General features: G+C 29.4%; 3 protein-coding genes across 5 annotated transcripts; 1 reads left to right on the forward strand and 2 right to left on the reverse strand.

Annotated features, from left to right (window-relative positions):
• Positions 1–2,347: 2,347 nt before the first annotated feature.
• LOC112602487 lies at positions 2,348–3,782 on the reverse strand. Its single transcript, XM_025350579.1, has 2 exons — positions 3,629–3,782; positions 2,348–2,748 (listed from the first exon to the last, which is right to left on the reverse strand). The coding sequence occupies exons 1-2, from the start codon at positions 3,780–3,782 to the stop codon at positions 2,348–2,350; spliced, it is 555 nt and encodes a 184-aa protein (XP_025206364.1).
• A 1,602-nt stretch (positions 3,783–5,384) lies between these two features.
• LOC112602524 (H2.0-like homeobox protein) lies at positions 5,385–6,706 on the forward strand. Of its 2 annotated transcripts, none has more exons than XM_025350634.1 (3): positions 5,385–5,591; positions 6,308–6,462; positions 6,573–6,706. In XM_025350634.1, the coding sequence occupies exons 1-3, from the start codon at positions 5,501–5,503 to the stop codon at positions 6,624–6,626; spliced, it is 300 nt and encodes a 99-aa protein (XP_025206419.1). In that variant the 5' UTR covers positions 5,385–5,500; the 3' UTR covers positions 6,627–6,706. The 2 variants fall into 2 exon arrangements, with proteins under 2 accessions (XP_025206419.1, XP_025206418.1); XM_025350633.1 differs by having other exon boundaries at positions 5,389–5,591; positions 6,555–6,706.
• LOC112602523 lies at positions 6,701–15,184 on the reverse strand. 2 transcript variants are annotated; one of them, XM_025350631.1, is made up of 4 exons: positions 15,072–15,184; positions 9,312–9,551; positions 8,658–8,962; positions 6,701–8,382 (listed from the first exon to the last, which is right to left on the reverse strand). In XM_025350631.1, exons 2-4 carry the CDS (start codon positions 9,539–9,541, stop codon positions 7,241–7,243), a joined length of 1,677 nt encoding a protein of 558 aa, XP_025206416.1. In that variant the 5' UTR covers positions 9,542–9,551; positions 15,072–15,184; the 3' UTR covers positions 6,701–7,240. The 2 variants fall into 2 exon arrangements, with proteins under 2 accessions (XP_025206416.1, XP_025206417.1); XM_025350632.1 differs by lacking the exon at positions 15,072–15,184 and adding an exon at positions 11,872–11,952.
• Between the last annotated feature and the right edge of the window lie 1,586 nt (positions 15,185–16,770).

The following is a 16,770-nucleotide window of genomic DNA, read 5'->3' on the forward strand; positions in this document are numbered from 1 at the left end:
AGTCTACTTTATAAATATATTTGCTATAGATAAAAATCATAAAATCGGCTTTCAAAGTTGATCTACAATGACCACAGCTGATAATAAGTAATGTATGTAGAATGGTTTTCGAATTCAACATTTACTAAGATTAGTCACATTGAATTATTCTTAGGCGTTATTGATATTTCACCACTCATTGATTATTCTATAAAATCTTCTCAGCATAATAATAGTAAATAACATTGCACGTATAAAGGTAACGCTACATTTTAACCAACACTATTTTTACATTAAAATATAATCTAAAAAAATTTCTAAAAAAAAAAATAAAAATAAAATTATATATTATGAATTATTGTATGTTTTATTACATTTCTGAATAATAACTTTACCTTATAGGAATATTTATTTACCATTATTACATTTAGTATACAATTAGCAATTTTTTTTTCGTTAACACGCCTGTACAGAGCATGTTTGAAATTAGTACAATTCTCCTTAGTTTATTTTTAATTGAATTCAGAAAAGGGGGGTTCGTAAATCAATGTCTGAAAATTCAAGTGCAGGGACGCTAGAAGAAGTCTAATGCAAGTTTTGTTACAAAACGAAAGTGTCCTCACAATTTATTGGTTAGATGAACATAGTCTCCTGAATCGAAAATTAAACTTAAAACGATAAATCTCGACCGAAAAATATAATGAGATAACCCGGGCCATGGGACACAGGGCTGGTAACGTAGCGGCTCGGAGAAAAGATACCGTGAATATCCCGTATGAACGACAGTCTAGACTTTTTGAGATACCTACATTTAAATGCACTAAGTAATTTTTTCTTATTTTTTCTTTGTGCAATTAAAAAAAAAAAAAAACAACAACAACAAATATTCGTTATAGTATTTTATTTTTTTTTCACATATTTAAGAATTATTTAACTTTTCTTTTATTCTATCCTTTCAACATCATTAATAATTTAGTAACATAAATTTTCCTTTATAATAAAAGTATATAGGTAAATACCACCAAAACAAAAATAGGCTACCTAATATTTTCCTCTATAATAATAATAATACATTATATGCAACTTTAAAAACATAATTTGAAAAATTTTTAATTTGATGCATAAATAATTATTACTGAGAACAGGAATTACTTTTTCATCGTTATAATGATTAAATTTTGAAAATAAATCAGTGAATTAGCTTATAACATAAAAAATATTCTAAAAATATAAAAAAAAAATAATAATAATAATAATAAAATAAAATATGATTTAAAATTTTGAACACATTGTTATCCAATGCCAAAAATGCTTAAAATCTTAATCTTTGCATTAATTTAAAGACAATGAAAGAAGTTTTCAATTAGCACTGAGACTGAGCAAGCATGAGTTTAAAAATCTAAAATGGGGAGCTGTATTGTTTTCAGAATAATTTTTGTAGGTAATTTATAGGTTATAGATAGAACATGAAAATAATAGCAATAAATTGATTTATATTTTAAATTTATGAATTTTAAAACATATGAATTATATATTTTATAATTTATTAAATAATATTTAACATTTCAAAAGATGGAGGCTAAAGCCTCTTATTCCCTCTTCTTAAATCCAAACCTGACACTTAACATATATTTATTTGATTTTTTTATTCATAGGTAAAATATTATAACTTTAACCTGTAAAATTGTGTTTAATTTCACTCTTAAAGTTAATTATTTATTTCCTTGAAAATTTTATTTTGTAATAAAGACATGAACATGTCATAAATATATTAATCCTCCTAAAACATATTTTCCAGTTCTGAATTATGGATCTACATTTTAAAACACTAGAAATAAAAATTACGCTTCATCAAAATTCCAAGCAAAGTTATAACTTATTAGTCTACCTCTTCCTTTCCTAATTCACTGTAATGAATGTGTTGAATTAAAATGCATCATTTATAAAATATTGCATCCGAAAAACTTTTCTTGAGTATTGAAATATTATGTATTAACATAGTAAGTTAATTGAAAACTATGTAATTTACTGTGAATATTTATACAGTCTTACAATTTGTTTGAAAAAAATATGTTTGAATAACCTATGATAATAATTAATTCTTATTAATATTAATACAACTAGGAATTTGCATTGCCCATAAAAATCGAAATTTCAAAAAACACAAAACGAAACAGAAGTCAGAAATTAATGTTGTTCATATTATTAAGAAGTTGATATTCATACAATTTAGAGGGTTTTAAACAATATACCTGGTTTATAACATCACGATGCTGTGGTATTGAAAGCAATAATATTACGTTGAAGTCAGTCGTTTTTTTTTTTTTTTTAAATAAAAATAAACAATTTAATATAGAATTAAACAGTACTAAGAACAAGTCGTCGTAGTTCGCGGGAACCTCCGGCTCCGCTTGCGCCGCCCGAAGCTGACCGTGGTCATGGGACCGGACGGTCCTAGTTTCAGACTCTGCTGTTTCTTCCGGTTGACTACCACGGCCTTGAGTGGGTGCGACGCCGTGACGCCGCTAAGTGACTGCGTAGGCCTGCGCATGTTCTGCGCGACCATGCTGATCACGTAGCCGCCGAACGCTAAAAACGACAGGACGGTAAGCGACATCTGAAAGGCTGTCTGCATCGAACCGCCGGCCGCCGACGAGTGCAGAACATCCGTGGTCCTGCGCAAGGCCATTGCGTTTGGGGTGTCCTCATCCACCGGGATCGCCGATGCCGCCGACGCCTCCTCGTCGGCCCGTCGTACCGAACGTTCATCTGTAGATAGAAACAATTGTGTACGTTTCGAGTTGGAATAAACGGGATAGAACTTTATTGTACGCAGGAGTTATAATTATCGCATAAATAAGCGTTAAAATATTACCTTTATTATTATTGCTAAGTATATACTAAAAATACGCAATTAAATATGCAAAATATAAAAAGCAGAAATCGTAGTCATAATCTACAAAAAATCTCATCAAAATTAGCAGATAACAAAAAATTTAAAACTAGAATCAATTATGTAATGTATGTAATGGTGAACGCCGTTGCTCGTGTCTGAGATATTTGTATATTTTCTTGAATAATCCGATTGATAATAATTTAAAAATATACATTTATTAAAATGCTATTTCGAACAATATCATTGGTTTTGATTAAAATCAGGTAAAAATCTAAAAAAAGTATAAAAATAGTATTCAAATCTGAAAAACCACAAAATATGCAAAGTTAAATTTTTGATTTTTATTTTTCTTAAATATTAAACACTATTTTAAGCTTGCTTTGCTATTTTTCCTATTTCTAAAACATCTTATAAGAAATATGCAAATGCTATAAAACCTAACCCTGATTAAAAAAATTATATAATTATAAAATTAATACATGTATTACTCCGTTCAGAATTTAAAATAAACAATCATATAATACGTAAAATACTATACATTAATTGTCATCTATATTTAAATATTAAATATCAATACAAAAATTTAATTACTTTAATTTATTCGTTTGAATAAGATTCATTTTTTATCTAAATATTGATTTCGAGCATGATTCCTCATAAAAGTATAGGTATAGTGCAAAAAATATACATTTTATCAATCAATTATTTAGTTGATAAATTTATAGTTTATAATTTAAGTAATACACTTCTTACCTTTTATTTGAAGTTCTTTTTTCATTTTCAAAAGTTTTTCTAACGGCAATGCTTCTAAATCCATAATTCCTGTGCCCCAATATGGCTTTTCTTCGTCAAGTCCATTCAAATAACATATAAGCGAAAAACTTAATCCTATTAGCAAAGTGTTCATTGTTAACTTTAATTCATTTATACTAATGATTATTTTTTAAATGTTACTTTAAGTCCTCACTGTTAAAGACTGATGCTTAATTATTTTATACCGTCGACTTGCTGTAGATATCTAAATGATCAGGATCTGGTATTTTAATTGTATCGTTTCGCACTAAATGACGTACACATTTATGTCACTTCAAGTGACAGTACTTACGGCGCATGTTAATAGGTATGTTGCGACCTAATTATCTAATTGCATTATAATTTATAAATGCCCAACTGCATATACATATATAAGAAGTTTTAGATAATTATATAGTCAAATTTAATAGTTTAATAAGATCTTTATTTTTTTATTAATTCACAAAATAACTATAATTTATGATTTTTGAATTATTATCGAGCATCATTTTAAAATTATTACTAACTTATAAGATTCCATGTACTCGAGTATATGCGGCAATAGCTATATTGCCGTATAATATACCTATATAATACTATTAGTGACTAGTGCCTTTATATGACTCATAGCTGAAGAAACCTAAGAAATATTTTCATTTTTATGACAAACATACTAAGTATGAACGCGTTATTTAAAAGAAAAATATCTATTGTAAGCATGAACCCGTTCATTATTGGACAACGAACGTAAATATCAACGAGTTCACTTTTCTTGTGAACGTTACAAATCCTGTATACAAGTTTATGTTAAATTATTATGTATAATAACAGAACATATAAATATATTTATCTTAAGTTTTTTTTTAATATATATAAATTATCTGTTACAAAATGAAAAAATAGTATATTTACTAATTTGTGTAACGTCCCCTCTTCACCGATTGCGTACAAGAAATTTGTTTATCGGTACCGTGTTTAATAAACATTTTAAATGACTTAAGATCAGACATCTGTTGGGGTTCCGATTGTAATAAATCATTTTAAATATATTATTAATTTATTTTATAAAGGACATATTATTATCTTTTTTCTAATTTTAAACACATATAATATAATTATAACAAAAAAATCGAGTTTAATTTGAGGTAGACAGTTGTTTCATTCAAAACTAGAAACAAATTTCTTGAAACTTAAGTATCCACGTCTTAATAGACCACACCATCATAATTTATAGTTTAAATAGGAAGGTACACATAGCATGCTGAACAAAATGTGAGTTATTATCGATTAATTACTACTTAACAGATATTTGAAATTGTATGCCAAATTTTAATATTTTAAGCTCTAAAATCATTGTACTGTATATACCTAGCAGTATTGCTCATACATTATGGTCCACTGACTAATCACTAGAATCATTAACTAATAACTTTACTATTCTTAGTTATATCATAACCAATGCACTTCAGAAATCAAGTCTGTAAGCAGACTATACTTAAACACAATAATATTTATAAACACTAAGGATTATAGTCGTACATAAAATATAATTGATTTTTATTTAAACAGCTGCGTCCAAATGTTCTGGCGTCAAACAACACAAATCTCATACCACGTAAACTGACATTTTGTATTTTAGGTTTATATAGTATAAACACTGTTAAAAGTTTAAAACATTTAAACCACAACGGTCGTAAATTAGATTCTTAAAACACGAGTGAACAATGTTGAACTGTTAAATAATTAATTATTCTCCCCTTCTATATTTTTTATATTCTTTGAAAAACAAAAGCAAAAAATGTGAATTGTGAATTTAAACATTCAGTACTCAAAATGGATTACCGACAACCACATCCGTGTCTGCAAGTGCCTGACTCATTGAATTTTGGAATTGATAGAATACTGAATATTAATACTGACTCGGGTAAATATTGAATTTATACTATTATTAATATTATGAGAAAGATCTAAATTTCGTATTCAGAAACTTATGTATTTAACTAAAATAAAATTGTTGAATTTAGTTTAGTGCTATTGGTCACTTAAAATTAAAGTACCTTACAGAGTCTGTAAGTAAAATAATAGAAATTAAAAATATATTTTGAAATTGTAACAATAAGTAATGAAAAAAAAATCACAACCCTTTTATAAGATAATAGATGTATTATTCATATTATTGTATTATAGTGAACTTTACAAATACCTAAATAATATTTTATTATGGGGTTATATTATGTAATACAAAATTTGATATAAATTAAGTTGAAATATTTAAACAGCTAATACTGTATAATAAAAATAATGCTCACATTTTTGTGTCTATTTTATAACAAAAAAGTAAACGTAAGCTTAAATGGATTTAATTTATGATAAGTATGGCTAAATCCGTTTACAAATCAATACGCATCTGTGTATCGTTTTACTGTTAAATAAAACGTAAATGGGTTTTAAACAATATTTTCGCAATTTTTAAATTATGACAAGTTAAAAATGTTTGTATTATATAAGTGTTTAAAATACATAAAATAATGAATTACCTATACCTATAAATAAAATATACCTAATCTGTGATCGGGGTATTCTTATGCATTTTAAGAAGTCAAGAGATAGTTTTATGTTCACATATTAATTTTATAATAGATCGATCGACGAGTAAAAAAGAAAAGTGTTCCGGTAGAGCTGTGTTCACGGTCACGCAAAAGAATTGGTTAGAATACTATTTCCAAATGGAAAAATACATTACTAAACAGAACAGGAAGATATTGGCTTCCAGTCTTGGACTTACGGACTTGCAGGTTAGTTAATAATTTACACCATTAACATAATATAATTATATTGGTGTCAATGTCATTATATTATTGTTGATAATTGTTATAATATTATATAGGTAAAAGTATGGTTTCAGAATAGGAGGATGAAATGGCGGCATTCCACGGCTGTAACGTCTTCAAGAAAATAGAACTACAAAAAATTCATATTACTTTTCATTTAATCATAAATAAACATATATATATATATATAAGTATACGTTACTACACAATCTACGTTATAATTCATTAAAAAATACATTTTATGTATAGCATATATATATATATTAAAGTTTAGTGCACGTTTATTATACTAGTACCTATCTAATTACTAATTGCTAATTACTATGTATACGAGCTACGACGAGTGGCCTTCTTAAAGTATACCATTATAATTTATTCGTCCTTATAATCTAATTATGATCAATAATAAAACTATGACATATTATACAATCGTATGCAAAAAAAAAAATAATATAATACACTATATTTAACTGATATATTGTATATTATATATACTTTCGTAACAGTAAGCTAGCAATATACTATGACACGGGTCAATCAATAATATAATATTATGTCGATAATAGTCAATCGTTCAATCGTGTACGATATCGCCAGAAACTAAGAACAGTGTACACGCCGTTTGAAAAACAATAAATCTTAATTTCATGGCGAGGAACTTATACATCACTAAACACAATATTGCCAACTACGCGTGTATTACCCGTCCGACTACCGCGGAAAACCGTCCGCAATATCCGTTTTACTTCTTGATCGAATTCAGATCGTCCGCACCGTTGCCAAACTGCTTTTCGAAAACGTACGACGGCGACGGCACCCTGTACCCGAACGGCAGTATGTCCAAACTCTGGACGTGGGCCTTGACCACGGCGCCGGTCGGGAATCCGCCGAAAGCGCTCGAGCCGCCGTCGTCTTTGGGTTTCTGATAGTCGGTGCCGCCATACTGGCCGTACTTGTCGTCCACCACTATCGGCCGGGACGGTTGGCCGTACGACGTGTCCGGCGGCGGCCCGATCGGCCTGCCGGTAGACGACTGCACCAGGCCGTACGCGCCGGTCGTCGGCTGGCCGTAGGAAGACGCCGCGTCCGCCGGCACCGCGTGGTACCCTCCCCTCTTCGGCGGGCCGTGTTGTTGTTCCTTCCGCTTGTCGAACTTCTCGAACGACTGGAAGAACGATTCTTCGTCTTTGTTCTTGTACGTGGTGGGCCATTTTTTGGGCGGCAGCGCGGGATCGTCCTCCGGGAACGCCGAGCCGAGCGGAAGCGTGCTGTCCGGCGACAGAAATTCGTCGGGCAGGCCGCCACCGAAGCCTTTGACCGGCGACTCGGGCCGCCGGCGGTCCGGAAGCGGTGCGGACGTGCTGGACACGGGCCCGAACAGGTCCTGTGGCTCGAAAGAGATTGGCGACAGCGGCGTCGACGACGACGACGACGAGATCAACGACAGCGGGGGCAACGCGGACGGCGTCACGGGCACCACCAAGCCGCCGACGCCGCCGACAACGACACTGTTGACCGGCAGCGATGGGGCCGCGGCCGCGCCGCCGGCCGCAGCGTTGTTGATCACCCGGTACCCGATGTTGGGCCCGGCCACGTACTGCACCGTCCGCTGCACGCCCTTGTCGTCCACATAAGTGTACGAGCCCTGCACGCGGCCACTGGAGTCGCTCACCTCGGACCGCCGCTGGTCTGGCCCGGACGCAGTGAAACCGTACGAGCCGTCCTTGCCCAGCACGACGGACGAGTGGCCGCGTGGCCGGCCGCCGGGCTTGCCGGGCGGGCCGCTGTAGAACACACCTCCATACGTGTCCGAATCTGGGTGCGCAGATTTGACGTGAAATCCGGTACCGGCTCCCGCCTCGTACTGCACGTCGTGTCTCTTGCCTGAAAAACGCGCAAACGCCAGCAGCGCAATTTCAATATAAAAAAAAAAAAAAACTGGAAGTTCGCTGAATCCCTTATTTTTCTAATTAATCAACTAATGGCGTACATAAGTACATTGTGTGGGTGATAATTTAAATTATACTCGTGTTACTAATTTAAAACACCGCAGTTATTAATAGCCTACAAGCTCTCCCCGAGTTGTGCCTGCGGCGAACACGTATTTATATACGTAATAATATAGAATATTATTGTTTACGATTGGTATGTACACTTACCGACATCGTCTAAGTACGAATATGCGCCTTCGACGTGGCCCCTGGAATCGGCGGTTTCGGATTTTGACTGTGTGGGCGTCCGGACGGTGAATTTGTAGCTCGGGTCTTCGTTTGGGTCGTAATATCGGTCATAGGCTGGGTCGTATTTAGAAGAATCAGTGGGCACGGGTGGGTTGTAAGGTAAACGGACTTGCGACAGATCTGTTTGTCTCGCAATATCCGGTCCACGGGCGCGAAAACCACGGGGACCGGACGAATAAGACGTTTGCACGATTCGTCCGGTTTCGGGACTTCTTGAGCCAAACCTGTGCGTGCAATCAAATCAGCATGACGTGAGTACGCATCAAAACGAAAAATTTTTTATCTACATTTTATATGAATATGAATGATTATGTATTTTAAACAACTGTCGGGAACGATCTATATTGTAACAATATTAAATCCTTGACCTTATTAAACCATTAAAACGATTATTGCTGCTGAAAGTGCGGAAATATAATTGTTGCGTTTTAATTGAGAGTTGGTATATAATTTTGTGTATTGTACCTACTTAAATAATCAAACGCATGTACATAATATATTAATTATTAACTATAAATTAAAATGCTTCTGTGTTAGTACATACACACACACAGATAAATATTAAGTAGGTACCTTCCGGAGACGACGTTGTCCTTACTGGCAGCGGCCGAGTGGAACTGGTTTCTGTCGGCGTACCGGAACGCGTACGATCCGTCCGACGACCTGTCGGCAAAATCGCCTTCCGTGGGCGCTTGTCGCTTGTCCACTGCCGCACGTCGCCTTACTTCTTCTGGCTTCGATGCTACCGCCACTGAAAATGCCACCGACGTTATCATCAACGTCCACCGGACCGATAGCGCCATTACAATGGAACTGAAAAATCGAAGAATATTCGTGTCGATATTAATCAGCCAATCGCAGCAGTGTTCTTGTGACTTATCAATATGAATATTGTTCGGTAAAATGCGATTGAAAACAAAAATTTTAATAATACGATTGTAAATATTCATTTATAATTTTTTCTAATCTCGCCAAATTCAATAATTTTTATGAAACGATTAAGTATGTGTAGCATCGGATAGGCAAGATATCGGCCAATCGAGTTTTAGGATTTTCGACGTTTGATTGCAGCAACAGCTACTCTACGGTTTAGTTATTCGATTCAAATATTTTCTAATAATGTCTATAAAAATTTATTGTAACCATAAAAAATAAAATAACGATCAAATATTAATAACTAGTCCATATTTTGAGCGGCTAACAAAAATTAACTTCGGAATGCAAGTTAGTTTGATGTCTTAAAAAAATGATAAATTTGTTCCCATTTATATTAGCTTTTTAGATAGGCAGTAAGTTCTTTGTGAATTTTATGGGTTTTTAGTTGCTACACCAACAAGGTATAACTTTTCAATGACTCAATCATTCGATGGCCAAATTATTTAAGTATATAAATAAACTCGTCGGAAATAGATCAGACCCAGTGAATTCCGCAATTGATTAATGTAATATGCACAATATTATACATGTATTATGTATTATATACATCATACGAGAATGTAAAACAATAATCTATTTAAATTTAAATACTGATAATTTTGGTAATAAAAAAATGTATTACAACAGTATAACCTACAAATAAATACAATTATTTTATTTTAAGTTTTTAAAATTCTCGTAATCTGCTTAAAAATTAAAATATTAAAGAAGGCTCACGAGGTTCCCTGTAGGTCTAGACAATATTCTTAAATATAAATTTTACTGTACAAAAAAATTAAAATAACATAGTAAATGCATTCTTCTTGACGTAATAGAATTCATTGTGTTATGCGTTAGTAAGACGGAGTCAACACACATGGGTGCAACGTCCTCGTAAACGTATTTTTCGAAATATTAAATCTAATAAAATCGTCATCGATTCATCATTGCACACATCACACGATCAACCATATATGTATTGTAACTATTAAACGTTTAGTGGCGCGTGTCCGATACTCTGCGTAATTGCGCACTTCGCGTAACAGTCACCCGCAGACGGAGGTGGTATATTACTATACTATATGCAATTGTACATAATATTATCATATATTACTTCCACAATCATATATAACATATATATTTGCTGTAATACACTATATTCTCTAATATAACGTATTATATAGATATTATATCTACTTATGTACGTGATTTTTGGCCAGAAAATAATATATAATTAGGCATCCACTAGTTTTCCGGTTCGATTCGCATCGTGACAATAATACCCGTGTTGTCGATGACATTATAATTTGTACGTATATTATTGTTTGAAATTTATACTAAAATACAGCTTTATTACCAGACATTGGCCCAGGTTAAAATAATCTATCTGTTAATCGATTTCCGTTTTGTTCCAATTAAAATATATGTACAAATACAATTCAACGATTTATTTTATGACTTTTCAGTTTCCACTCAATAATAATTCTAGACATATTTTTGATGTAATCACAAAACGCTGAAGGCAAATTCGACGAATACTTAAAATTCATCAAAAATCCATTATCGTTAGGATTGTTTTTTCCTTGTGTATTTACATCAAGAATGTGTCCAGAGCAATAAAAAGAAAACCAATAATTGCTTATTGAAAATCAAAAATGCAATAATTGTATAATATATGTTTATAAGAATTTGATTTCAAGATTTTTTTAAACATATTTGTAAAATAATGTATATCTATCTATAGCCATTATAGGCAATGATTCAACCAGAATATTATATATCTTATACTTTTAGTGTGTTAGATGTTTGTCCAAAGAAAGCATGTTATCTGTTTATAAAATTTAAATTAGTTTAAATATTTTATATAACTGCATGATTCATATAATTCAGGTTGTAGTCGTGTATGGGATATGTATATATAGAGTAGACAAGTTGGTGTTTGTACGATGATAAACACGGTGATACATCCTGACAGTATATGATATTAGTATGTAGTTCTATTGAATATAACATAGTAACAACAACGACAAAAATAATAATAAGAATTACATACTTCAGACAGGGTACGAAAAAAAGAATCACACGAATCACCGCAGTGGTGATGGTCATCGTCAATTCGTTCACACGTTACATGTTATTACAATATACAATATAAGTAATATACATGTATTTATTTATAATATGTAATTAATAAGTGTAATAAATAATAAATACGAACGTGCAGTATACACTGAGCGTTGAGCAAATCTAATGGTTTTATATGAAATGGTCGTCTGAAGCGGATCTCACCCCGGAAATTCTGTGATTAAAATAAACAAGATAAATTGTATGCGACAATTTAAAAACAATTATGTATTTAAATTTTATAAGAATACATTTTGACCATAAAAAAAAAAATAATAATAAAATCAAAATACTTAATTATTTTTATCGTTATCACTATTTTGGTTTTACAACTTGTATTTATACTAAGAATAAATGTTTTCCGATGACTGTCTATTCCAAAAATATTGCTTTTCAGTTTTCACTATTTCCATATTGCGTAAATAATAGTATAATATTATTTTTAATAAAAATATTATAATCGTTGGGGACGGCGCAATGTGCATGCAATATAGCAGCATCAAAGTGTTGTTGACATTGGTAATCGCGTGTTATTATATATTATCTAGTAATTATAACCTATGGGAAAATTTAAGAGAATAATATGGTATATCCAAGGATGTATTTTATTTGAGAATTACTCTAATTATAACATAATATTCATGCGACTTGCATCATTTTCTGTGAAAGATGTGTAAAAAAATGTATTATATAACAATAAAAAAAATTAAATTAATAAAAAATGAAAATAGTTTTTTCAATGCTGCACATGAAAACAAAATGTAACTTCAAAACAATTAAAAACAATTAGTATTTTGAACTAAAAACAGATTTTATATATTTTTATATGAAAAAAAAATGTGATATATTATATTTAATATTTGCTAAATAATAGTTATAAATTAACTTTGAATTTTAGTGGTTTAGTATACATTTTCAATGAGTATTTATGGCTATACGCCATATGGATACGCTTTAAAAAAAGGTGGGTAGATGGATACTGTTCTCCTTTACATTAGAAGCTGATTAGATTACTCTTATTTTACCTATAATAAGCGTGTGTTAAATTTGAATTTAATAGATTTTTTAAAAAAATCAGAAATAATTTACATATTATATCAGCTTATATCATTAAGTGATATGTTTATTTGATATAGCTATTAAAATAATTTTATTTTGTTTTTGGTATTATAGTAAGATGATATATTTTTTTTCAAAATCATTGTATTTATTAAATTATTAGTATTCAATTATCATAATAATATTTATTTATATCATACCATGACAACTTTATAACCCAAAATGTAATAACATTTTTTTGTAAATATTGTAAAGCAGTAACAATAGGTTCAAAGTATCTATAATTAGATAATACTTTAAAATAAATCAAAAATTTTATTGCATAATATAGTAAAGTTCATAATAATTTAAGATAAATAAAAGTTTAAGTTTCTAGTTCTTCCTACAAATAATTTTTTTAATTACAACATATCGTTATTTATCGGTTAAATAAGTTATTTCGTTCAATTTGGAACTTAAAATGTCTATAAAAAATAATTATTTTTATACGCTTTTTAGATTTTATGGTTTACTATTAATGAAGATTTTTGTATTAACTTTTCAAGCCTTTCTACTCGGCTAATAATTTTAATTGATATTTATAAAAGAAAAACTAAAAATAGAAAATAATAATATAAACATTTAGTGAAAATGTTTCGACAAGTTTCATTTTGAAGTCATACAAAAAAAAAAATCTTTTTGTTTTTGTTAAAAATCGAACTCTTATAAAAATTCTTATTTATTTTAATCTTTTGTTTTTTTCCCCCGGATATAAAAATAAGTACTGAGAATTTTTAAGTTTGTCCTATCCAAAATACAAAATAGATTCAATTTATTATCCAAAACTATGTTTTGAAAATTAAAGCATTTTTATCAACAACCTATTGTATACTCATTCACAATAAAAAAAAAAAAAATGAATGTAAAGTTAATACATTCATTCACTTAAAATCTAAAAATAAAAATGCTTGTATAAATAATTTTTATTTTAAAATCGAAAACATTATACCTATCTTTTACACTTGTTGGTATTTTTCTTGTTTTAAAATAAAATTATTTATCTGTTTTATTAATTTAAACATTTTTTAAAATAATTACACCCCACTTACAAGCCTGATGTTTGCGCAAAATAAATAATTTTAGTGCATCTTCTTTATAAGTACCTAATATGCACCTATAGCACAATAGTTATTACACTATATTATCACTTAGCTCAATGGCAATTATTATTATTATTATTATTATGAAACGGGATGGACCGAGTGCAAATTAAGATATCGATTTTAAAGTTAAAGTATACATATTAGTATAAATTATAAAAATATCAATTTAGTAATAAACATTTATTTCATTCACTATTTTTATAAATTGTAAAATAAAACTTTTTCACCAATAACTCACAAAAAAAATGTATGAAAGAGAAAGATTACAATATTGTCTACAATATTATAAACCCTATAAAGTTTAAACATAATTTTATTTATGTTTAATACGTATTAACTACAATATTTTGGTAAAAAATAATATAAATATTGATAAAACCATAATTTGTTTCTTATAATTTCTTAATTTAAAAATTAATATTTAATTCATTTTAAAATATAGTGTTAAATGGAATAATTGAGTTACTCATTATATACTCATTGGTTAAAGATTTTATATTAAGTTTATTTTAGCGATATAATCATGATAAAATAAAATAATTCAGTAAATTCAAATAAATCAGTAATAATTATTTACGCCAAAAACATAAAATATTTTTTCACTCATTATTTTAATTAATGAATTGGAAAATATAATAGTATGATAGTATTATTTGTTTGGTTATATTATTACTATTATTAACTGTTAAAAATAATACATGTTATACTAGAGATTCATTTATCTTGCAAAAATATTATGGAGAAATGTAGTAGAAATTATTACATAAACTAAATATATACTTCATATCATCTGTTCTAGAATTAAAACATTTATAAGTTATTAGCAGTTGTCAGATAATTTTTCTGTATCAACATTTTTATTCACTACTTAAAAAAGAAAATATAAAACTTGGTTTTAAATTTAAATTTTAAATATTGTGATAACAAATTTTTTTTTTTTTTCATTTGTCAATTTTAATTGCATAAAATAATTATGAATCTATATGGTGAATAATATAAAATAATGCACGTGCGTTAAATAATTATAATGCATATATACATGTTATGCCTAATGCGTATAAATAACAAAATATATAAAAGATTAAATACTTACAAAAATGTTGTATGTTGAAATCCTGAAGAAAAATTAGTATGTATACTTTTGAAATATTTCTAAACGATTCGGAGGTTTTACCTGGTACGCTGACTTATTTCGAATGCCGCAAAAACAAGTGGCCGGTGGTCTTTTCGTTCTATGCAGAATCGACCTATACATTTAAGGCCTTGTCCATTGCACCGTGAAGATGCTAAGAAGATACCACTGACGTCACGGTCAACAGGTGCCATTGGTATATTGTTAATTTCAAATTTTGTATTCGAAAAATTTACAAACAAAAATCACTTTGTTATCCATTGTTAAACTCGTAGAATTCTAATTTATCCCACTGTATATATATTTATAGATACTAATGTCTTATATAAATAGAGTGCTTTAATTTTTGACCTGAATTAACATTACGAAATCATTTAAATAGTTAATTGCTTATAAAATTATGAGTATATATAAAATACAATATTAGTAGTATACAACATACAATTTAACTATAAGGACATACTGTATAGATTTTTAAAACAATGTAAGAAATTTAATAAAATAAATTCAATACATTATGTTTATGTAAAATATTATATCATTTTTATGTGGATTTGTTCAATAAATTCTAAATCAAGATCGACGAATTTAACTATGTTAATTTTTAGACATAATGCGCTTACTGTATTTTTAAATTTAAGAGTTCGTTTAAAATAGAAATTCTACCACAATATTAATACTTCTCTATAAGATATTTTAAGTTTAGTGAGTAGTCTAAAGTATATAATTAATCAATCTTTAAAAGGTATTTGTAAAACGTTTAGTACGTTTATTAAACTATTCAGTGCCATGTTTCTTAAATGGTACAGATAATTGTTGAACCAAGCAGTATAAAGTTACTCAGTCAGGTAACAAAGTTACAACTGATTTACCAAATAAAGTTTGATTGTAATCAATCATGAAGTGATTATTAGAAAAGTATTTTTTAGTAGTATTCTAGAATTCTAGGGCAAAAGCCTTATCTACTAGATTAAATAAATGTATACGTATAATATTATTTATCGATATAACGATATTATAAAGTGATGGGCCAACTATACTATAATTATTTGAGCAACATTGATTTGTTTATTTATATATGTAATATAGTGTCATAGTACCATCATAGGTGTGCGCCTATTTTAGGAATTAAAAACAAATATTAAAATTTAACCAAATAAATACAAAAATAGTTTCTTAGTGGTGAATTGATTAATCACACGATTTAAAATACCTTTAATCGTTATTAATCATCTTTTCTATAAGTTTGTGTACACTACTACTATAATTATTTCTTTTCCATGCTTTAAAACAGTTGTATTATTTTTTTTTTATTATACAAATAGAAAATAATGCTTTTCTTGTAGATAAAAACATAATTATTTTATGTTTTGATGGAAAACCTAAATTCTAACATTTGTTACAAGTATACATGTGCATACCAATGAATATTATAGTATAGTTATCGACTATAGTTAATAGTTTTACTATTGTTCAAATAGTAAAGTAAACACAGTTTGTTAATAAACGTAAATTTAATTACATCAAATTAAAAAGTTTAATGATTCATCTTCATTTTTTAATGCTTACCTTTTAATTCCTATACAGTTAATATAAATATTAGTGTATTGAATTTTTTTGTTATTTCCCAATTTACATTTAATAGGTATGTAAACAAGAT

Source organism: Melanaphis sacchari, unplaced genomic scaffold (assembly GCF_002803265.2).
Source record: "Melanaphis sacchari strain LSU unplaced genomic scaffold, SCAv2.0 Contig8_pilon_pilon, whole genome shotgun sequence".
NCBI classification, from domain to species: domain Eukaryota; kingdom Metazoa; phylum Arthropoda; class Insecta; order Hemiptera; family Aphididae; genus Melanaphis; species Melanaphis sacchari.

What these genes read in the sequence shown, in the direction of transcription:
- LOC112602487 (XM_025350579.1), bottom strand. Translation starts at nt 3,782, where the DNA reads ATGAACACTTTGCTAATAGGATTAAGTTTTTCGCTTATATGTTATTTG. An exon ending in AAAAGAACTTCAAATAAAAG is followed by an intron (nt 2,749 to 3,628) that starts GTAAGAAGTGTA and finishes TTCTATCTACAG; the next exon opens with ATGAACGTTCGGTACGACGG.
- LOC112602523 (XM_025350631.1), bottom strand. Translation starts at nt 9,541, where the DNA reads ATGGCGCTATCGGTCCGGTGGACGTTGATGATAACGTCGGTGGCATTT. An exon ending in GACAACGTCGTCTCCGGAAG is followed by an intron (nt 8,963 to 9,311) that starts GTACCTACTTAA and finishes TTGCACGCACAG; the next exon opens with GTTTGGCTCAAGAAGTCCCG. An exon ending in TTCGTACTTAGACGATGTCG is followed by an intron (nt 8,383 to 8,657) that starts GTAAGTGTACAT and finishes CGCGTTTTTCAG; the next exon opens with GCAAGAGACACGACGTGCAG.
- LOC112602524 (XM_025350633.1), top strand. Translation starts at nt 5,501, where the DNA reads ATGGATTACCGACAACCACATCCGTGTCTGCAAGTGCCTGACTCATTG. An exon ending in GAATATTAATACTGACTCGG is followed by an intron (nt 5,592 to 6,307) that starts GTAAATATTGAA and finishes ATTTTATAATAG; the next exon opens with ATCGATCGACGAGTAAAAAA. An exon ending in TTGGACTTACGGACTTGCAG is followed by an intron (nt 6,463 to 6,554) that starts GTTAGTTAATAA and finishes AATATTATATAG; the next exon opens with GTAAAAGTATGGTTTCAGAA.